Source organism: Pristiophorus japonicus, chromosome 15, assembly GCF_044704955.1.
Source record: "Pristiophorus japonicus isolate sPriJap1 chromosome 15, sPriJap1.hap1, whole genome shotgun sequence".
Lineage (NCBI taxonomy): Eukaryota > Metazoa > Chordata > Chondrichthyes > Pristiophoridae > Pristiophorus > Pristiophorus japonicus.
The window spans coordinates 162457466-162481196 of record NC_091991.1 but is presented as its reverse complement, the minus strand read 5'-3'; the positions used below and the strand labels follow the sequence as shown (position 1 = coordinate 162481196).

The window sequence follows — 23731 nt, the reverse complement described above, 5'->3', positions numbered from 1 at the left end:
TATGACTTTAGAATTGGGACTGAATTCCATTTGTGTGACATAGTCCAATTATCCTCTGCCCGCTAACCCCACTTCACCTGAACATCCCTCCCTGTGTCATCATCATAGGCAGTCCCTCGGAATCGAGGAAGACTTGCATCCACTCTTAAAAATGAGTCCTTAGGTGGCTGCACAGTCCAATACGAGAACCACAGTCCCCATCACAGGTGGGACAGATAGTCGTTGAGGGAAAGGGAGGTTGGGACTGGTTTGCCACCATCTCTTTCCGCTGCCTGCGCTTGGTTTCTGTATGCTCTCGGCGATAAGACTCGAGGTGCTCGGCGCCCTCCCGGATGCACTTCTTCCACTTAGGGCGGTCTTTGGCCAGGGACTCCCAGGTGTCGGTGGGGATGTTGCACTTTTTCAAGGAGGCTCCCTGTGTGCAGCACCACAGTAGATCATGAGTCTATTTGCATGTGCATTTTGGCTGTTGCTCTAGATCCGAGCCCATTACTTCTATCTTTTTTTGGGCATCATTGCCACCTCTTTCTACACCTCTCCACTGTCTCTATGTTGTCAGACTATTTGTCCAACATTTGAGGTGTGGATGAACCGCAATTTCTTCCAGTTGAACAATGGGAAGACCAAAGCCATCATCTTCTGCCCACACCAAAAACTCTCTATCCTCGCCAGCGATTCCATCTATCTCCTCGGCCACTCACTTAGGCTGAATCAGACTTTTTGCAACCTTGGCATCTGCTATTCAACCCCGCGCTGACCTTGCATAAAGACTGCCTACTTCCACTTCCATAATGTCATCCACCTGCATCCTCAATTCAGCCCATATGCTGCTGAAACCCTCATCTGTGCCTTTGCGATCTCCCAAGTATTTCAGTGCCCCCCCCCCCACCGGCCGGTCTCCCACCCTCCATAAACCTCAGCTCATCCAAAGCTCTGTTCTTCATATCCTATTCCTCACCATGTCCTGCCCACCCATCACTCCGTCCTTGTTAACCTATGTTGTCCTTCATCGCCTCGAATTTAAAATTCTCATTCTAGTCTTCGCAACCTCCTCCAGCCCTACAGCCTCACCCCAAGGTTTCCGTTCTTCGGAGTCTGGACAATTGTGCATTCCTCCTCCCTACATGCCACCTTTGGTGGCTTTACCTTTAATCAATTAGCCGCCACGCTCTGGAAACTCCCCCCAGAAGCGCGCGCTCTCTCTCTCTCTCTCTCTCTCTCTCTCTCTCTCTCTCTCTCACACACACACACACACACACACACACACACACACACACACACACACACACACACCTGTGTAGAATCAAGTTTCCACATGATTTGCGCCTGATTTTTAGGAGCAACTAGTGGAGAACGGACTATCTTAGAAATCGCAATTCTCCACATTTTTTTTTCTGCAGTTCTAATCAGGTAGAACAGTTCTACTTTGGAACAGAATTTTTTCTTCAAAAGGGGGCGTGTCCGGCCACTGACGCCTGATTTGAAAGTTTCCACAGTGAAAACGTACTCCAAACTAAAGTAGAATGGAGCAAGTGAAGATTTTTGTAGAACTGAAAAAACCTGTTCTACACATTAAAAAATCAGGCGCAGGTTACAAATTAGGCGTCCAGAACGAGGTGGGGGGGGGAAGGGAAGTCATTAAATTCTATAATAAATCCTTATTTATACTTATACAAATATTATACAAATAAATCCAACCTGAATAAACATTTATAAGCAAAGAAAAGATTAAATAAACCATCTTCCTACCTGTGTGAAAGTGCTTCAGGCAGGCCTTTCGGGACCGAAGGCTGAAAGGGCTGGCCCGAGACTTTGGGCAGGGCCCGTCCCCAGCACCAGATTTACAGGTAGGTGGCGTTGGGTTGGGTCGGGGAGGTTCGGTTCGGGTCGGGGGGGAGGAAGGAGAGAGAGGGGGGGAGGTCAGGTCGGATCCAGTCTGGGAGCGGGAGTCGTGGGGGGGGGGGGGGGGGGGGGGTCGGGTCGGGGGGTGGGAGTGCGGGTTGGGTCGGGTCCAGTCGGGGGGGCGGGGAACGGGAACAGGAGCGCGGGTCGGGGCGGGGAGCGGGAACAGGAGCGCGGGTCGGGGCGGGGAGCGGGAACAGGAGCGCGGGTCGGGGGAGCGGGAACAGGAGCGCGGGTCGGGGGGGGGGCGGAGCGGGAACAGGAGCTCGGGTCAGGTCGGGTCCAGTCGGGGGGGGGGCGGGGAGCGGGAACAGGAGCGCGGGTCGGGGGAGCGGGAACAGGAGCTCGGGTCGGGTCCAGGCGGGGAGCGGGAACAGGAGGTCGGGTCAGGTCGGGTCCAGTCGGGGGGGGCGGGTAGCGGGTGTCGGGTCGGGTCCGGAGGCGGGGGGGGGCGGGGAGCGGGTGTCGGGTCTGGTCCGGGAGTGGGGGGAGGGGGGCGAATGTCGGTTCTGGTCCGGAGGCAGGGGGGGCGGCGGGGAGTGGGTGTCGGGTCTGGTCGGGGGGGGGGGAAGCAGGAGCTGGCCGTGGGAGGAGCCTTATTCACGCAGCCCCAGTGAGGCCATTGGGCCAGGGCTATGGACTGCGTGCTTCAGGCCCCTCCCACATAGTTCGGCGCCTGGAGCTACTGCACTTGCGTGCCCACTGTAGCGCGCATGTGCAGAGGTCCCGGCACTGTTTTCAGCGCAAGGACCTGGCTCCGCGCCCCCCACAGCTCCTGCTGCGCTGCGCTGAGGGCCAGAGGACCTGCAGGGAGGTGGAGAATACGGAGGATTTTTTTAGGCGCACTTTGTGGCGCGAAAAACGGGCGTCCAGGTCGGGACTGCGCCGTTCTAGGCGCGTGTGGAAACTTGGGCCCATAGAATGGTTACAGCACTGAAGAAGGCCATTTGGCCCGTTGAGCCCGTACTGGTGCTCAGCTAGTCCCACACCCCCGCCCTTTTCCCATAGCCCTACAATTGTTTTTCTTCAGATCTACTTGTTTGTTCGGTGCTTACATTTTTAATTACATGTCTGTGAAGCACCTTGGGATATTACGGTGTTATATAAGATGCTGATCATGATTCATATTGACTGGTATTTTTTTTAAGTCTTCTGTGAACTTTCCATGCCCTGACACCTACAGCGACGAACACAGTGAACATTCTCCAGCCAGCATTGTCCATATAGTTGAGTTTCAGCCTGCAGTGACTCTTCAGTTATTTTGATTCTTGCATTTCAAATCTGTAAACTTTTTTTATATATACAACTGAAGGGATCATTCGAATTTGGGAAGCTTATTCTGGAAGATGCATATACTCCCAGTGCGTGCCTGGTAAACCGAAGAAAGAAACGGAAGAGAATGCAAATGAGCAGTCTCTGATCCATTGCATGCTGGTCCCGGCAACAAGGAAGCTAACCACTGTAACCGCTGAACACAACATCCTCTCCTACGACTTACACACTCTGAAACTCGAGCGTCAGGTGAGTAGAACTTCAAAGTATGCCCTCCATCCCAAACCCTACTTTTCCCAACCCCATCATAAAATTACATCGACTAACAAACAGCTCCATTGCACCTGAAATATTAATATCATTGATGGTGGATAAATTTCAATGCCATTCAACAGCAATAACTTTTCTTTAAATAGCGCCTTCGACATAGTAAACATCTCGAGGCTCAAGGAGTTTTAACTCCATGGCGTGCCGTGTTTTCTTTTTAACAGGTTTCCCCGTCCACCAGCCAGTCCGATCGACGGGCTTAGCTGCCTGTCGGGCGGGGAGTGCTCCAGAAAAGGCCATGGGTACGTTTCGTGTATTTTGGGGGTAGAGGTCGCAGGGGTGGGTAGACCATGGTTGGGAGGGTCGAGGGTGATTGGGGCGGTTGGAAGATCAGGGGAGAGACGGAAGAGATCGGAGGGGGTTCAGAGTTGGAGGGGGGAAGAGTTGGAGAGCGTTGGGGGTGGGGGAGAACGGAATGGTGTCAGTCATCACAATGATTGGGGGGAGGGGGGGATTGTTTACAGATCAGCTTGTTGGGCCGGGAGGAAACACTGCTCCTCCTGGCTCACAAGCAGTGCAGTAAAAGCACTTCAACTTTTTATTAATTCGCAGGATGTGTGCGTCGCCGGCAAGTCCAGCATTTATTGCCCAGATCCATTACTTACCAGATCGATCCGGCCCTTCTCGCCTCCTTCCACCTAAAAAGGATTCACCGACTGACCCGCCTCCTGAGAGTAGATTGGGTGACCGCTCCTTGTCCCGCCTCTGTTAAAACTGGAAGTGGGCGGGTTGGCTTCCTGCTTCAGATTTTAACTTCCCACCCGTTTTTGGAGGTTAAAATGACGCCCTATCTGTCTGCAGTCACTAATGCACACCTAAACAAGGCAAACTCAGTATAAACCTGTTGTTGCCATCTTATCAGACTGCGCTATCTTGCACAGGAGTAGAGTGTAGGAGAAATGTATTTGCACAGTCTTGTTGGGAGCATGGAATACTTTGCCGCAGGAAGTGGTTGTGACCATTGCCTCTTTTAATGGAAATATGGATAATTCGGAAGCAGAGGAAGATGCAGGACTGTGGGAAGAGAGCAGGACAGTGGCATTAGTTCTGGATTGGTGCAGTGCAGACGGGATCGGCCAAATTGCATACTTTTTGATATTAAAACTTCTATGGCAAGAACTTGGTGTGCACCTTAGTGTGATTTTTAAAAATTTATTCTTGGGACATGGGCATCACTGGCAAGACCAGCATTTATTGCCCAGCCCTAATTGCCTTTGAGAAGGTGGTGGTGAGCTGCCTTCTTGAACTGCAGTCCGTGTGGTGAAGGTACTCCCACAGTGCTTGTAAGGGAGGGAGTTTCAGGATTTTGACCCAGCAATACTGAAGGAATGGCAATATACTTCCAAGTCATGATGGTGTGTGACTTGGAGGGGTACTTGCAGGTGATGGTGTTCCCATGCGCCTGCAGCCCTTGTCCTTCTAGGTGGTAGAGGTTGTGTGTTTGGGAGGTGCTGTCAAAGAAGCCTTGGCAAGTGTCAAGTGCATCTTGTAGATAGTACATACTGCAGCCACGGTACACAGAGGTGAATAGGGTGCCATCAAGCGAGCTGCGTTGTCCTGGATGTTGTTGAGCTTCTTGAGTGTTGTTAGAGCTGCACTCATCCAGGCAAGTGGGGAGTATTCCATCACACTCCAGACTCGTACCTGGTAGATGGTGGAGAGGTTTTGGGGAGTCAGGAGGTGAGTCACCCGCTGTAGAATACCCAGCATCTGACCTGCTTTTGTGACCACAGTATTTATGTAGCTGGTCCAGTTAAGTTTCTGGTCAGTTATGAGCCCCCAGGATGTTGATGGTGGAGGATTCGGCGATGGTAATGCCATTGACTGTCAAAGGTAGTGGTAGTGGTCTATTGGAGATGGTCATTTCCTGGCATTTGTGTGAAGAGAATGTTAATTGCCACTTACCAGCCCAAGCCTGAATGTTGTCCAGGTCTTGCTGCATGTGGGCATGGACTGCTCCATTATCTGGGTAGTTGCGAATGGAACTGAATACTGTCCAATCATCAGCGAACTTTGCAATTTCTGACTTGTGATGGAGAGAAGGTCATTGATGAAGCAGCTGAAGATGGTTGGGCCTTGGACACTACTCTGAGGAACTCTTGCAGCGATATCCTGGAGTTGAGATTACTGAACAACCATGTTGATGGGGTAGACAGTACAGTGCATCGAACAGCAATATTTAAATACATGTTTCAGTCAAAGCTCCAATGGCTAAAGTTTTAATATTGCACATGAATTTCTATTTGCTTCAGGGTGTTGAGATTATTGAGTTCTAATGCTTTCTCTTTTTAGTTTGTAGGTTATAATGATGAGGTGCTGGATGCGAAGTTCCTGGGTCCATCTGACACACACATTGTGGTGGCCACCAACAGCCCACAGCTGAAAGTTTTTGAGCTTGCAACATTAAACTGTCAGATCCTATATGGACACACAGGTGAGGGGAGAACACGGCGAGTTTGTTCTTGTGTTTGAAAAGCTAGAACGGTATCAAAATGCGCTAGTGGGTCATTTTAGTAATCCTCGGTGCAAGCCCCCACTGTGGGAACCCCAAGAGGTTAGGGTTATGGGCAACATTCTCGCTAGGCTGCGCGGTGGTCTAGAGGTCCCGCGCATGCTGCTCACGGGCTTTTCAATGTAAATAACGGCGCATGCACGAAAAAATAAATGGGCCGCGCAGCTAGTTAAAGGGCCCGCACACCAAAACAAATTACATTGGTTATGGGGCCAATATTTGAAGAGTGCTATTCCTTGTAACTATTCCCTTGTATGGATCTATAGCCAACAGCAATGCAGTGCCTCCTATGTGATTTGATGTGAGTCTGTGCTGTCTGTTCTGTTTCTTGTATAAAGCCACACTCTTGGTGAGGCTGTTTGCAAAAAAGAATATTTGGACAAAAGATTAATTTGCATTATGTTGGGGGCGGGGAGGAAGCGTGAGATCGCTGTGGGGGTGGGGGGGAGAGAGATCGCTGTGGGGGTGGTGGGGGGAGAGAGATCGCTGTGGGGGTGGTGGGAGGAGAGAGATCGCTGTGGGGGTGGGGGGGAGAGAGATCGCTGTGGGGGTGGGGGGGGAGAGAGATCGCTGTGGGGGTGGGGGGGGGAGAGAGACCGCTGTGGGGGTGGGGGGGGAGAGATCGCTGTGGGGGTGGGGGGGAGAGATCGCTGTGGGGGTGGGGGGGAGAGATCGCTGTGGGGGTGGGGGGGAGAGATCGCTGTGGGGGTGGGGGGGGGGGAAGAGATCGCTGTGGGGGTGGGGGGGGGGGAAGAGATCGCTGTGGGGGTGGGGGGGGCAAGAGATCGCTGTGGGGGTGGGGGGGAGAGATCGCTGTGGGGGGGTGGGAAGAGAGTGAGATCGCTGTGGTGGGGTGGGGAGAGAGTGTGATCGTGGTGGGGGGGTGGGGAGAGAGTGTGATCGTGGCGGGGGGGGGGGGGAAAGAGAGTGTGATCGTGGCGGGGGGGGAGAGAGTGTTGTGGGGGGGAAAGAGAGTGAGATCGTGGCGGGGGGGGTGGGGAAGAGAGTGAGATCGCTGTGGGGGGTTGGGGAGAGTGAGATCGCTGGGGAGGGGGGAAGAAAGAGAGTGAGATCGCTGTTGGGGGGGCGGGGGGAAGAGAGATCGCCATGGGGGGGCGGGGGGAGGGTGAGACAAACTGGAAGGTGAGATAGACTGCGGAGGGGTGGGGGAAGAGACTTGGTGGGGGTGAGAGACTGGGAGGGAGAGACTGGAGTGGGGGGTGTGAGGGACTGTGGGGGGGAGGGGTGGTGGGCGGGGAGAGACTGGTGTGCACAAACAGGAGATTCTGTAGTCCATCAAATGTTGTCTCTCGATAACATGGCACGTGATTTTTTTCCTTATGACAGAACCTGTTAAACAGCCCAGTTACTTATTATATCACCTGCTGCTGCATCACACTGCCATTACATAAGAAATAGGAGCAGGAGTAGGCATACGGCGCCTCGATCCTGCTCTGCCATTCAATAAAATCATGGCTGATCTGATCGTGGACTCAGCTCCACTTCCCTGCCCGCTCGCTTCCTCCCGCGCCCCACCCCCCCCAGCCTCTCCGGTGCCTTCCCGCCGCTCGCTGTGTGGTCAATGCCGGCCAGTTCACTCGCTCTCTTTTCCCCCCCCCCCCCCACCCAAGCCTCTCCGGTCCCAAGTAGGTGCTGGGTCTGCTTCCCGCCCCATCCCAGGCCGAATGACCTCCGATGTACTTCCCTGCGCCGATTTCTTTAACTCTCCTCAAGGGTTTTCTTGACTGGCTACATACGCTGGCCTAAGTAGAAATGGAGTAACAATTAGCTGGCCAAAGTTCCCTAAATGGCCAGAACTGGCGTAGGTGACTGGTAACACCCCCTTTTGAGCAAAAAAAAAACGTAATGCAGTTACGCTGGTGCAAATTGATTGGGGAAACTGGGGATTTTTAAGTTAGGCCAGAAAAAGCAGCCTACTCCAAAAAAAAACGGAGCAAATACTGGGGAAAATTGAGCCCAAAGTGTCTGCTGTTTAATGCAAATGAAACTCTGTTCCACGTTGGATTGCACACACACCATTTGGTGGGGTTATGGTTTGATTTTCCCTCTCTTTCCTCTTATGCAGGTGCACTCTCACCTGATATCCACACACACCTTACAGGTATAATAATTGGAGTGGATCTTTCACTGAATTCCCCCCCACCTCCCTGCAACTCTGCCACCCCGAGGCCAACTGTAGCATCCCTGTAGCTGAAATCAGTGCCCTCATTCCAAACCCATTATCAAACCTGCAGCCTTCCTGGTCTGTATGGCACAGTTATACATTGGATAGCCCATTACTAACTCCGTTCTTTTTGTTCACCTTTGAATGATCGGCACCTTTATAGTCAGAATATTATTGGTAATATAAGCCGAGAAATTACTGTTGCTGGTATTAACATAGGAACGATTGGTGTATGTACCTCTGTTTGCTGTTTTATGAGGTGTTGAGCTATTTATTTTAAACAATTTAATGCCTGCATTGAACAGCAGACAGAGGAATGTCATAAACATATTAAATGTTTGTCTGTTTATGTTGCCAACAATCATTTGCAGGCTATAGCTTTTATAGCAAACACGGATAATATTGGACAGATTTGTTTAATAAAGTGTTTGGACGTGTTGTTCATCAGTTATAACACCATACACATAGGTTAGTGGAAAGTGGTTTCTCGCTCTTGATGCAGGATCGAGTGGAACTGCCTCCTCTCGCACAGCTCATTTTTGTTTAATTATGCAGAATTTGAATTTGTGTCTCTAAGTTGTAAAATCTATTTTACTTGTATTCCACGTGGCCTCATATTTTGTGATGCCAAGGGGACCTGCTCCATGCTGTTGTATGCAGAGTAAGCAGATGTGTGGTGTTCAGTCACACGACTGATGCTCTGCTGTTGCAATCTAAGGTTATTTTTTGCAGTAAGCTGTCCACTAAATTCCCGTTCTCCACGCTTTTAGCTGGATTTTACTCTGAAAGGATGTGTCCGCCCCACATTGTGTCCAGCAATGTCTCCAGACACTGTCGATTAGTATTCACCAGCAAAACAATGCTGCTTCATACTGTCACCCGACTGTGTCACCTGCATGTTTTCATATATCAGGCGCAGCTGAATGGGAAGTTTGTCGAATTGGGCTATATTCAAGTGTTTTTTTATTTCTGTGCTGATGAGAGTCCTAACGTCACGATACTGCGTGTCGAGGTTCACCGCCAGAATCCTTGGCTTGCGTTTTGTAGACTTCACACGACTTGAAAATGACTGTGGCCGCAGCTTCCCATCAGAACATCGATGAAGTTGTGCTTTGGGTTAATGACCTTGTTCATGGGGTCAGATTTTAGAAAGGTCCTATGCAGTGCAAAAATCGGGTCTCTTCACGCTCCCACTCCAACCATACACGTTTCTTTCTTCCACTATAGTTTTGCTGGTAACGCGACACTATTGTGAAATCCAATGGCCTGAGGCCTATCTACACCCAAGGTCGCTCGCCGCTCCTTTTATGGCCCCGACCTGCCGTTGGTGTTCACACAATGTGAGCAGTGTGGAGGCCTCTGGAGCAGCATGGGGGCATAGTACTTCAGGGAGCAGCGCGAGTTGGTGCAGGAGGGCGACGGCAGCGACTCTAGCCCTATATACTCTTTGCATTGGCATAAAAAATATTTTGAACAGTGGGAGTACACATTGAATTACAGATCCCTGGTCCTAACTATTTTAAATAGATCCCAGTGGTCCAGTCTAAATTCTGAGCTCGTCTTTTTGCTCCCAGCCTATGGAAATGAGCTACCCTTTACCTGAACATTTAATCTGCTCCAGAAAATGTCCTTCAGTTATCTACTAGCACACGTTTTTTTTTTTACTCCAATTATTAAAACCAATGATTTTGTTCCTCCAATTAATTAAATGAAATGATTGGAACCATTGTGTTAATGATGTCTTACAGTTGTATAATTAGCTAAAAAGACGAGAGGAGTTTTAAATTCAGAGGACCTTGAGGTGAAGTAGTCTATACGTTTACTATATTTTGTATTAGGAACACAACAGCATAAGAAATAGGAGCAGGGGTAGGCCCTTCGAGCTTGCTCTGCTATTTAGTAAGATCATGGATCATCACCTCACCTTCACCTTCCCACACCATCTGCATATCCCTTGATTCCCTTACTATCCAAAATTCTGTTGATCTCGCTCTCTCTCTCTCTCTCTCTCTCTCTCTCTCTCTCTCTTTCTCTCTTTCTTGAATATACTCAATGACTGAGCACCCACAGCTCTCTGGGATAGAGAATTCCAAAAATTTACAAGCCTTTGAATGAAGAAATTCCTCCTAATCGCTGCCCTAAATGGCCGACCCCTTATTATGAGACTGACTACTTGACTAATAGATTCATAACCTATGGGTGCAGAAATCAACAGCTATATTAATGGCTATTATGTACTAATAAATACGTCGTGTCGTGCGCGTATTGATTGTTGAAGTCCCATTTAATTGTAATGCTCAGTCATATGCAATAGATGGTACAGTGTACAATGATTGCAGTTGTAAATTCAATGATGATTCCCACATTTTGCAAAGTGTCTCGTGTCTCATGGATTTTTTGCCTGTGTTGTTCACCTCCCTCAGGATAACATGGTCTGTTGGTATGAACAGGATCAGTTGGCCAAATTGTCCTTTCTTCTGCATTGCTTGTTATGAAAGTCCTTTTCTTCTGGGCACTTTTATCTTTCTCTCCAGTAGTTTTAACAAAACGTGCCCTTGAGATGATCCTGACATCATGACGGACCTTATGTAATGTGTAGCACTTTATTGTGATAGCAGTACCCCCTGAGCAACCTTGTTATATGAGTTAATAGAATATAAATGTTGCTGGATAGAGCAGATTTGATTGATCTAGGCAAAGTGTTTCATTGACGTCAAGTTAGTTACAGTGCAGTGCCAAATTATCCCCCCCCCCCCCCCCCAAAAAAAAATGCACAGATGTCACACTGCACTTGTACCACTCCGTGGTAGGAAAATCAGCACTGTAGTACTGCTTAAAAGTGAAATGTTTCTCTAGATAAATGATTTTCAGCTTTTCTGACATTTCAAGATGCTAGCCGTGGCTCGGTCGGTAGTGCTTTTACCTCTGAGTCAGAAGGTTATGGGTTCAAGTTCCATCCAGAGACTTGACAAAATCTAGGCTGACACTCCAGTGCAGTACTGAGGGAGTGCTGCACTGTTGGAGGTGGTATCTTTCAGATAAGATGTTAAACCGAGGCCCCGTCTTCCCTCCAATGGATGTAAAAGATCCCATGATACTATTTTGAAGAAGAACAGTGGAGTCCTCCACCAACATCACTAAAAACAGATTATCTTGTCATTGTCACATTATTGTTTGTGGGAGCTCACTGTGCGCATATTGGCTGCCATGTTTCCTACATTACAACGATACTTCAAAAGTACATAATTGACTATAAAGTGCTCTGAAATGTTCTGAGGTTGTGAAAGGTGCTATATAAATTCAAGTTTTTTTTACTGCAAACTTTGCAAGTAATCCATTGAAGTGTATACCTCAAGAAAGTGTTATCACTCATTGTAACAATCGCTCAGTTTTACACTGAACAGCAGTGAACTTTTGAAGCGATGAGAAGTACACACTAACATGTTTGACATTATTTTGGTGATTTCCCAATTGGCTGCGTTGACAGTCTAGACATTGGACACATCTCATTACTTTGATTACTTTGGGTTTTATTGTTTCCATTGATAGCTTTGATCTTTCCTGTCAACACTTGTGTTCTGTGGTCAGCCACACAGTAAGTTATTAATTCGGGTGAATTATCATACAGAGCGCACTAGTGTCAGAAAAATCAGTACTGCAGGATTTACAAAGGTGTGCTGCTGTTCAGTGCCGAGATGAGTGATTTCTTACTTGGTGTACGTATTCCTCTGGGTTCCTTGCAAAGCTGGATATCACTTACTTGGTGTATGTATTCCACTGGGTTCCTTGCAAAGCTGGATATCACTTATCTGGAGAAACAATACATATTTTCACACTGTTAATTTTTCTGCCAAATGCAGTTTGTAATATATTTGAGGGGATATGTTATTACATTTCTAGAGGGTAGCAGCAATTTCATACTCTAACTGGAATTTAGAAAGGATGTCAAGTCCTTGAAGGGGTTTAAGAGGAGATTTACTAGATGGGTACCAGGGATGAGAGAAGCTGGGATTGTTCTTCGAGCAGTGATGGTTAAGGTGAGCTTTAATAGAGGTATTCAACATTATGATGGGTTTTGATAGCGGAGATGGGGAGAAACTGTTTCCACTGGCAGAGGATCAGTACCCAGAGGACACAGGTTTAAGATAATTTGCAAATGATCCAAGGGAGATGACAATTTTTATGCAGCGAGTTATGATGATCTGGAATGCACTGCATGAAAGGGCGGTAGATGCAGATTCAGTAGTAACTTTCAAAAGGGAATTGGATATATACTTGAAAAGGAAAAGTTTGCAGGAGTATGAGGAAAAAATAGGGGATTAGGACTACTTGGATAGCTCTTTCAAAGAGTCGACACAGGCATGATGAGCCGAATGGCGGCCTCCTGCGCTGTAAGATTCTCTGTCAGTGAAACACACACAAAATTACTTCAGTTCTGCTTTGACCAGCAATATTCTGTGCGATATTTTGGTGTAAAAACTTTTAAATCAAGTGGATTCTTTTCTTCCTTTTTGGCTGTTAAATATTGCTAGTTACTGATGTTTTCATGTTTCTTCAACTGTCCGGCTACTGCTATTGGTGTTTAAAGCCTTGAAAAGAAACTAGAAGTTAGCTTGCATTAAAGTTATGACCTAAAATAAGGAATTTACTTCTTGGTCCTGCTGAGTGCTAAATCTACACTGTGAATTATAGAATGTTTTTTTACTTTATTTTAGACACCATATTAGCCCTGGACGTGTTTAAGAAAGGCACCAAATTTGCCAGTTGTTCTAAGGTATGTTTTATTTTTTTTCATCTAATTGTAAAGATTTAATTGGGGTTTAATCCATTTTACTATATAAATAAATTCGACATAACTAGTTTTTATAATTTTAATTATTATTCTTCCATCCTTCAGGACAAAACCATTCGAATCTGGAGAATGAATACAGAGACTGGAGAAGTGAATTGTGTGGCACAAGGTCTAGGACATGCCCATGGCGTTGGTATCATTTCCTGCTCACGGTATGAGTGTTTTGAAACGTGTTCAATTTTTAAAAATTAAAGCCTCAAAAATACTCTTGCAACAAGATCCCTTGCATGTCTGCAATAGAGGTGATGAAAACTGTACTAAATTGGCTTGATTTTAAAATTCTCATCCTCGTTTTCACATCCCTCCATGGCCTTGCCCATCCCTATCTCTGCAACCTCCTCCAGCCTACAACCCTCCGAAGTCTCTGTGTTCCTCCAATTCTGGCCTCTTGTGCATCCCCAATTTTAATCATTCCACCATTGACGCATGTGCCTTCAGTTGCCCAGACCCCAAGCTCTGGAATTTCCTCCTTAACCTCTCTGCCTCTCTAGTCCTCTCTACCTCAGTTAAGACGCTTCTTAAAACTTACTTGCTTGACCAAGCTTTTGGCCACCTGTCCTAATATCTGCTTATGTGGCTAGTTGTCAAATTGTGTTTGATAAACGTTCCTGTGAAGCAGCTTGGGATGTTTTACTACATCAAAAGAACTAACGTTTTTGATTAAGCTTGGTGAAATAGTGGCTAGCGTGCACTGGAGAATGCTCTTTTAAATCTATACCCTTCCAACATAGTTCTCTCCTTCTGACTGGAGTTCAGTGCCATACAAGTAGAGTGACCATTGCCTTCAGGTTTACCTTCCTGATGATGCAATGTTACTTTTTTTTGTAGCTAACTTCTCATGTCCCACCTCGGGAGCTTTCACTTCTGTAGATTTATTGTCCTTCAGTTGAAGGTGGAAAAAGGATTGTTGATAACGTGGTGATTATCTGACTGCTGTTTAATAGATTTATGTGTACTGTAACCTGAGATTGCAGGCTCCAACATGGTGTACAAATTCTTAGCCTTGACTTCTTTTTTCAATGATTTTCTAATTCCAGGCTGAAGGAAGGTTTCATAGTTAGTGGTAGTCAGGACTGCACCATAAAGCTGTGGAATCTTACAAAATCGCTAGTGGCTAACAGTGGTGAGAAAACCGCAGAACCTGAAGTCCTTCGTGCTGATTTGACTGAGAAGGCTCATGACAAGGTTAGAAGCTGGAGTTACAACCTTTTAGCGATGCCTAAGCAACAATGAACAGTTGTGCTAAACTGCATTGTGGAGCAAGGAATCAAAAAAGGGAGATTGCAGGCTGTTGAGTTGGAGCCACAGAAGTTTTACAGCACAGTGGGACTGCCCTTGGTTGGTTCCACCCTTGTTCTGTACTATTGGATCGGCATCTCCAGCAATAGCTTTTCTTCCTGCAGCCACACTATTGCCTCCCAAATCCCTCTAGGATGTATCCATGTCTTCCCCCCTCCCCCTTCTCTTCCCTGTCTTCCTGCTGCCCCATGGCAACATCATCATCATCATCATAGGCGGTCCCTCGGAGTCGAGAAAGATTTGCTTCCACTCTAAAAGTGAGTTCTCAGGTGACTGTACAATCCAATATGAGAATTACAGTCTCTGTCACAGGTGGGACAAACAGCCATTGAAGGAAAGGGTGGGTGGGGAGTCTGGTTTGCCGCACGCTCCTTTCGCTGTCTGCGCTTGGTTTCTGCATGCTCTCGGCGACGAGACTCGAGGTGCTCAGCGCCCTCCCGGATGCTCTTCCTCCACTTAGGCCAGTCTTAGGCCAGGGACTCGCAGGTGCCGATGGGGATGTTGCACTTTATGAAGGAGGCTTTGAGGGTGTCCTTGAAATTTTTCCTCTGCCCACTTGGGGTTGGCTTGCCGTGTAGGAATTCCAAGTGAGGAGCTCCCCGCTGGAGTGGAACTAAACTATAGAACCAATGGGAACCAATTCAACCTTTGTCGCTTCCAGGCTAGATCCAAGGTCGTCCCATCCTCTGTCATCGAACTACAGTACTTGGACGATGCTTGCGTCTGCGCACATTCAGAGGCCGAATGTTAGATCTCTTAATTCCCAATGAAATACGAACTCTGATTGTAGTTTTAATGTAACTTTATTCTGGCAGCAGCAACAAGCTTCTGGCTTTAAACCAGGCCTTTGTCCTTCTGAGACCACATGGCCAAAATGGCTGTACTTCTACCTGGTTCAATTTACAGAGAAGAACTCGCCTTCTTTGACCTTATTGGCTCAATTAATAGTGTGTTAACCTTTAAATGGCTCGCTACCCAAAGGTCCTAAAATGTCAAGTTGATTGATGACTTAATGCAATGTGGTCTGTGTTTTTTCAAAACTGCAGCTGGGCTGAAGACCTTGAATTCTCTATCAATCCCCCCTTTGATTCTTTCACAAACTGAATCATAAAACATCAGCGATCACTGGTTAAACATTCTACAAAATAATTTCATACATGTTAATAGAGTTTCCTTCTAAAATTTGTTGCTGTGTTTCGCCACGTATCCGGACTAGTAGCTTCCACACAAATTAATTAACCTTATTCCAATTTAATCCAAATCAATATCTTAATTCAACCAGTAAACAACCTTCCCTTAAGCATAACATACCCCTGTGCCACGTACAGACGGTCTGCTGGGACCTGCAAGGTGTCTCACCTGCGGGACAGCAGCTACAGCCGCCTGGTCGCAACAACATTTAATCAACATATGGGTAGAGCTGCAGAACACCAAAGGGCAAAAAACGTTAGTAGGAGTTGTGTACAGACCTCCAAACAGTAATAGGGATGTTGGGGAGGGCATCAAACAGGAAATTAGGGGTGCATGCAATAAAGGTGTAGCAGTTATAATGGGTGACTTTAATATGCACATAGATTGGGCTAGCCAAACTGGAAGCAATACGGTGGAGGAGGATTTCCTGGAGTGCATAAGGGATGGTTTTCTAGACCAATATGTTGAGGAACCAACTAGGGGGGAGGCCATCTTAGACTGGGTGTTGTGTAATGAGAGAGGATTAATTAGCAATCTCATTGTGCGAGGCCCCTTGGGGAAGAGTGACCATAATATGGTGGAATTCTGCATTAGGATGGAGAATGAAACAGTAATTTCAGAGACCATGGTCCAGAACTTAAAGAAGGGTAACTTTGAAGGTATGAGGCGTGAATTGGCTAGGATAGATTGGCGAATGATACTTAGGGGGTTGACTGTGGATGGGCAATGGCAGACATTTAGAGACCGCATGGATGAATTACAACAATTATACATTCCTGTCTGGCGTAAAAATAAAAAAGGGAAGGTGGCTCAACCGTGGCTATCTAGGGAAATCAGGGATAGTATTAAAGCCAAGGAAGTGGCATACAAATTGGCCAGAAATAGCAGCGAACCTGGGGACTGGGAGAAATTTAGAACTCAGCAGAGGAGGACAAAGGGTTTGATTAGGGCAGGGAAAATGGAGTACGAGAAGAAGCTTGCAGGGAACATTAAGGCGGATTGCAAAAGTTTCTATAGGTATGTAAAGAGAAAAAGGTTGGTGAAGACAAACGTAGGTCCCCTGCAGTCAGAATCAGGGGAAGTCATAACGGGGAACAAAGAAATGGCAGACCAATTGAACAAGTACTTTGGTTCGGTATTCACTAAGGAGGATACAAACAACCTTCCGGATATAAAAGGGGTCAGAGGGTCTAGTAAGGAGGGGGAACTGAGGGAAATCTTTATTAGTCGGGAAATTGTGTTGGGGAAATTTATGGGATTGAAGGCCGATAAATCCCCAGGGCCTGATGGACTGCATCCCAGAGTACTTAAGGAGGTGGCCTTGGAAATAGCGGATGCATTGACAGTCATTTTCCAACATTCCATTGACTCTGGATCAGTTCCTATGGAGTGGAGGGTAGCCAATGTAACCCCACTTTTTAAAAAAGGAGGGAGAGAGAAAACAGGGAATTATAGACCGGTCAGCCTGACCTCAGTAGTGGGTAAAATGATGGAATCAATTATTAAGGATGTCATAGCAGTGCATCTGGAAAATGGTGACATGATAGGTCCAAGTCAGCATGGATTTGTGAAAGGGAAATCATGCTTGACAAATATTCTGGAATTTTTTGAGGATGTTTCCAGTAAAGTGGACAAAGGAGAACCAGTTGATGTGGTATATTTGGACTTTCAGAAGGCTTTCGACAAGGTCCCACACAAGAGATTAATGTGCAAAGTTAAAGCACATGGGATTGGGGGTAGTGTGCTGACGTGGATTGAGAACTGGTTGTCAGACAGGAAGCAAAGAGTAGGAGTAAACGGGTACTTTTCAGAATGGCAGGCAGTGACTAGTGGAGTGCCGCAAGGTTCTGTGCTGGGGCCCCAGCTGTTTACATTGTACATTAATGATTTAGACGAGGGGATTAAATGCAGTATCTCCAAATTTGCGGATGATACTAAGTTGGGTGGCAGTGTGAGCTGCGAGGAGGATGCTATTAGGCTGCAGAGTGACTTGGATAGGTTAGGTGAGTGGGCAAATGCATGGCAGATGAAGTATAATGTGGATAAATGTGAGGTTATCCACTTTGGTGGTAAAAACAGAGAGACAGACTATTATCTGAATGGTGACAGATTAGGAAAAGGGAAGGTGCAACGAGACCTGGGTGTCATGGTACATCAGTCATTGAAGGTTAGCATGCAGGTACAGCAGGCGGTTAAGAAAGCAAATGGCATGTTGGCCTTCATAGCGAGGGGATTTGAATACAGGGGCAGGGAGGTGTTGCTACAGTTGTACAGGGCCTTGGTGAGACCACACCTGGAGTATTGTGTACAGTTTTGGTCTCCTAACTTGAGGAAGGACATTCTTGCTATTGAGGGAGTGCAGCGAAGGTTCACCAGACTGATTCCCGGGATGGCGGGACTGACTTATCAAGAAAGATTGGATCAACTGGGCTTGTATTCACTGGAGTTCAGAAGAATGAGAGGGGACCTCATAGAAACGTTTAAAATTCTGACGGGTTTAGACAGGTTAGATGCAGAAAGAATGTTCCCAATGTTGGGGAAGTCCAGAACCAGGGGTCACAGTCTGAGGATAAGGGGTAAGCCGTTTAGGACCGAGATGAGGAGAAACTTCTTCACCCAGAGAGTGGTGAACCTGTGGAATTCTCTACCACAGAAAGTAGTTGAGGCCAATTCACTAAATATATTCAAAAGGGAGTTAGATGAAGTCCTTACTACTCGGGGGATCAAGGGTTATGGCGAGAAAGCAGGAAGGGGGTACTGAAGTTTCATGTTCAGCCATGAACTCATTGAATGGCGGTGCAGGCTAGAAGGGCTGAATGGCCTGCTCCTGCACCTATTTTCTATGTTTCTATGTTTCTATGTTAAACAAACAATATAAAAGTAAAATAATTACAATGAATAGAATTAAACCTTCCACCAATGAAGTTCCTATTGAACCTAGCCATTCAGTGGCTCCGCTCCCAAAGTGAATGATGGGGGTTGCTTAAGTTTTCTACCTCCTTTTGGATATGCTCCGCTAAGTGGATAATTTCTTCGGAGCTATCTGGGATATATGTGCAACACTCAGTTCCGAGTAGGGCGCAAGTACCTCCCTTTTCAGCCAGAATGTAATCAAGGGCCAGTCTATTCTGTAGGGCTACTGTGCAGATTGTGACCATTTCTGCATTGATTTTAACTAGGGCCTCTGAGGTATCATTGGCTACCCGTTCCACAACAGATGCCATGTTAATGGATTCCCTTGCCAGTCTGGTGGTCCCATACCTGGGGATCAGAATGGCAAAGAACCTCTCTGTTTCTGTGATAGCTCTCTTAGGACGGTTTAAATGTTCCGACAGTGACTCTATATGATACATATATGGCACAATGTAGGCTAAATAGCAGGATCCCGTCCAATTCTGGGGCAGCCAAGGGTAGGCCTTGTGGCCACACACCCAATAGGTGCCATTATAGGCAATGAAAGTTAGCTGTTTCTTTGTCAGCAACACTCTGGGGCCTGTCCAGGCTTTTCCATATGTTTTATTCAGAATCCCCGTTACGTTAAAAATTCCCACATCGGCCCAGTTTGGACGGTTCCGTGGCTTGATTATATTATTATTCCGGGAGCAGTTACTATACCCCATATTTTGGCCCCCTTTGATGTTTCTAATCAGACAGACCGATTCCCCCGGTTTTCCTATTCCCGTTGTATTCGTGATAACAAAAAATGGGGGCCGTTTGGAATTATTGTAGCATGGTTGGTATCCCCCTTCAAAGGTAGTTAGATTGTAACCTGCTGACTTCCATTTACGTGCCCAGTTTTCGGTATCGTGCAATGCCTTGCCTGTTTTGTTTTGATTAATTATCCACTCAGCCATTTCTGAGATATTCAAAGGAACTGGCCTCAAGGGAATCCCTCCCTTTGAGTGAATAGGAATATGCGTACACACCCAACAACTAGAAATGTTACCTTGTTTGGCATAAATGTATGACATATATAAAAAGGTATTTACATGTAATTCCCTTGCTACCCTACTATTCCCCTTTGGTGCAGAGGGTCGGCTAGTAAGAAATAGGCCTATGCCTAGAATAGCTACAATCAGTAATACAGTAAATTTATACATTTTGGCAAAAAGTAATTGTCCTTATTAGATTTCAACTTCAGTTACGGGTGTTTGTTTAACATGTGAAGCGTGGATCCAGGCTTTCTTTCCTTGGACTTTAACAGCTACCTGGGTGGTCAATAACACTTGATAAGGTCCCTCCCACTTGGCACCCAAAGGTTCTTTATACAACTTTTTCACATACACCCAGACTCCTGGGATGATGTCATGTCCTCCTTCGGGTTGACATACCCCAAGCTGCCGTTACCTGTCAGGAAACAGAACTAATAGCATTGGTTAGGTTCTGACAGTATGATAACAAAGTGTCACTCATTAAGTGAACATCAGCTTTCTGTAAATCGATAGTTCCTGGCAGCGACATGGGTCTTCATGTTATAATTTCAAATGGGCTTAGACCTGTAGTTCTGTTTGGGGTTGCCCTAATGCTACATAGCACTATTGGTAGTGCCTGGGGCCATGGTGTTCCTTCTTGGTGATATTTGGCAAGCTGTTGTTTCAGAATTCGATTCATTCGCTCTACTTGTCCTGATGATTGTGGATGATAAGGACTGTAAATCCCACGTAATGTTCAGTAACCTACAGACTTCTTGGCAGACAGCACCTGTGAAGTGTGTTCCCTGATCTGAGTCAATGCTACTCTGGACTCCCCATCGGGGAATGTAATCTTTACACAAGACCTTTGCAGTGTGATTGGCTGTGGCTCTTTTAGTTGGGACAGCTTCTACCCATCTAGAGAATCTGTCGACCATGACAAGAATGTTAGTGTATCCTTGGCATGAAGGAAGAGATATATAATCAACCTGCAGATGCTGGAATGGTCCGACAGGGGCAGGGGGCCTCAGTTGGGGCATTACCGTGATGGGTCCAGAATAATTTTTCTGGCAGACCACACTGGTCTGCTACCAGCTGGGCATGTTTTTTAAATCCCCGACCCCACCAGCTTTTCTGGAACCATGCCGTCATCTGTTGTGAGGCCAAGTGTCCCCACGAGTGAATCTGTTGGGCTAAAAAAGGCATAAGCGTTTGTGGCGCGACTGGCTTGTCGGTAACTCTTTGTCTCCAGACACCACCTTCGCATAGCTTAATTCCTGCCTCAATCCATGTCCATTTTTCCTCTCGGAAGCACTCGCCTTGCATTGTTTGAAGGTCTCGTGTCAGAGTCCTGAGTGCTTTCAATCTGCACATCTGTGTTGGTTCTTCTGGGAGAACGCACTGAGAGGTGGCATCTTTAGCTGCCTGGTCGGCTAGGGCATTTCCCTGTGCTTCTGTGGTATTTTCCTTGGTATGGGCCTTACACTTCAGAATGGACACTTCCTGAGGTAATTGTATGGCCTCTAATAAGTCTCGGACTTCTTTTCCATTTCGGATAGGTGTACCAGCAGCAGTGAGGAATCCCCTTTTCCGCCATAACAGACCAAAGTCGTGAGCGACTCCAAAAGCATAACGCGAATCTGTGTAGACATTAGCTGTCTGTCCTTCTGCTATTCGACATGCTTCTGACAGGGCCCGTAACTCGGCCTGTTGTGCTGGCGTTCCTGAGAGTAAACATCCTTTTGCCACTACTTCATGTAAGGTTGTAACTGCCCATCCTGCTTTTCTGGTACCATTGTCAACAAAGGAGGAACCATCTGTAAACATGATGAGGTCTGGGTTGTGCAGAGGCTCCTCTGCTGCTAAGGCTGCTTCTTCTGTTTCTTTTAAAATTTCCACGCAGTCATGCTCTTCACATTCTCCCCCCTTTTGCTCCCTTGATTCTGACATCGGGAGCATAGTTGCGGGATTAACCGGGCTGGCCCGGACGATATGGAGATTAGGAGCTTCCAAAACTGCTGTCCAGCGGGTCCATCTAGCTGCCGTCACCTGAGACATTCTATTCATAGACAGCAAAGCTTGTACGGTGTGGGGACACTTGACAATCAGCTTTTGGTCGAGGACTAGACCCGCAGTGCTCATTACCACTCGACATGTAGCTTCCATGGCCATTAGGCAACTTCCCCATCCGAGGGCTACCGCATCCAGTTTTGCCGAATAATAGCCAATAGGTCTTTGCCGATCCCCATGTTCTTGTGTCAGTATAGCTGTCGTATATCCTTCTTTCTCATGGACAAACAGGGTAAATGGCTTACCACTGTCGGGGATTCCCAGAGCCGGTGCCGAACACAAAGCCTTTTTCAATCTCGGGAAGGCCTCTTGCTGTTCCTTAGTGAGGGTGATGGCTTCTTTAGAGGCACGTTTCCCCTTTAAGATATCATTCAATGGCTGAGCAAGCTGTGTGAAGGAGTCAATCCAATTTCTGTTAAAGTTACACAATCCCAAAAAGGACCTTAGCTCCTGAATAGTGGTGGGTTTTTTAGCAGCCCGAATGGCTGCAGTTCTATCCTGGGTAAGTTCTCTCTTTCCTTGTGAAATCTTTTGTCCCAGGTATACAACCTCTTCTTGGGATATTTGTGCTTTGTCGATGCTGGCTTTATGTCCTTTCAGCCGAAGGTGATCCAGCAAAGCTCGTAAATCTTGTTCATGCTGTTCTTCCGTGTTTGAAGCTAGCAGGATATCGTCTACATATTGGATGACTGTGGATGACAGGGGAGGTAATTCTCGCAAATGGCTTTGTAAAGCCATGTGGAATACCGTAGGGCTGTTGTGGAAACCCTGCGGTAACCGGGTCCAAGTATACTGTTGTCCTTAGAGAGTGAAAGCAAACCACTGTCGAACCTCCGGTGCCAGAGGCACCGACCAAAATCCATTGGCCATATCTATAACCGAGAAATATTTATGTTCCGGTTTGAGGGCATTAAAAATGGTGGAGGGATCTGCAACCAAAGGAGCTTTTTGATCAATACACTGGTTAGCTTTCCTATAATCGACAGTCACACGCCAAGTCTCATTAGATTTCTGTACCGGTCACACGGGGCTATTGGAGGAGCTATGCGTTTTAATAAGCACCCCTTGTTTCTCCAATTGCTGAATAACCGGTAAGATTCCCGTGATGGCAGTTGGACTGATGGAATACTGTTTAGTGCATGGAGGCTTGGTCCCGGTAAATGACGCAGGCTCCATCTGGAGTAGGCCACAATCGTCCTTATCTTTAGCCCATATCGGGTGTTCCTTCAATTCTTCTTTCTTCAAAGTTCTAATTGACCATGTCACCCGACCATTCTCGAAATGCAACGATGAATCTATTTGGATTAGAACGTCCATTCCCAAAAGGGGTTGATCTACTGGGCCTATCCAGACCGGCGTGGTTAGTTCATGTGGACCCAGCCCTCTAAGTACCGGTGTTGTCCTTTTAATTTCCATTTTATGGCCCCCAACTCCATAGGCTGTACGTGCCCTACCATCCAACGGCAAAAAGTCTCCATATTGTAGGGGTAAGCATGTTAATTCCGTCCCTGTGTCTAAAAGACAGTCCACATCCTTATCGCCCACCCTCACAGTTATATATAGCCCATCTCCCCTTTGTTGTATTAGTGCGAGGAGGTGGACCAGGGTGGGCTCTAATCGTTTTTTGCTATCCCAAGTAACTCCTCCTGTTGTTATATTGTCAGCCGCTTAAATGCTTCTATGAGGTCGTTATCTTGTGACAAGCCTGGTTTGTTGGCTGAATTGTATCCCAGGCTGCGTCCTCTTCCCCGGCTGCGACCTTGCTGTTTTGCCCTGCACGTCTTGGCCCAGTGACCTTCTTTCCCACAATAATGACATTTTCCGGGTAATTTTCCTAATAACTGTTTATCGGAATCCTGGGATTTCCATCCCACAGCCTGTACAGCTCGGACTTTAGCTCCCATATCCCGATCTAATTGGTTACATCGATCCACCAATGCTGCAAAGGTAGTTCCTCTACCTTCCCAGTCCGGTTACACTACCTTAAGCATTTTGGACAGTTCTAGCTTTAGACCTGCCACGAAAGCTGCTTTCAGGGGTCCAAACACTTGTTCATCTATTTCCTCATCCGTATTTTTCATACCCGAATGTTCTAGCCACATGCATCTAAACCGCTAGTCATACTCCAGGACCTCCTCTGTTCCTTTCTGTTGGCAGGCTGCAATTTTTCCCCAGTCTGTCTTAGCTGGACTGAAGGCTTGCAGCCCATG

General features: G+C 46.9%; 1 protein-coding gene across 4 annotated transcripts in view; it reads left to right on the top strand.

Annotated features, from left to right (window-relative positions):
• Window positions 1-23731, top strand: part of tbl3 (transducin beta like 3) — a 107580-nt gene that overhangs the window by 43339 nt on the left and 40510 nt on the right. For all 4 annotated transcript variants that reach the window (XM_070901227.1, XM_070901228.1, XM_070901226.1 and 1 more), the window contains 5 exons: window positions 3215-3423; window positions 5794-5935; window positions 12914-12972; window positions 13096-13202; window positions 14088-14235. In XM_070901227.1, the coding sequence (XP_070757328.1) occupies window positions 3215-3423; window positions 5794-5935; window positions 12914-12972; window positions 13096-13202; window positions 14088-14235 (665 nt within the window). The remainder of the gene's footprint in view (window positions 1-3214; window positions 3424-5793; window positions 5936-12913; window positions 12973-13095; window positions 13203-14087; window positions 14236-23731) is intronic.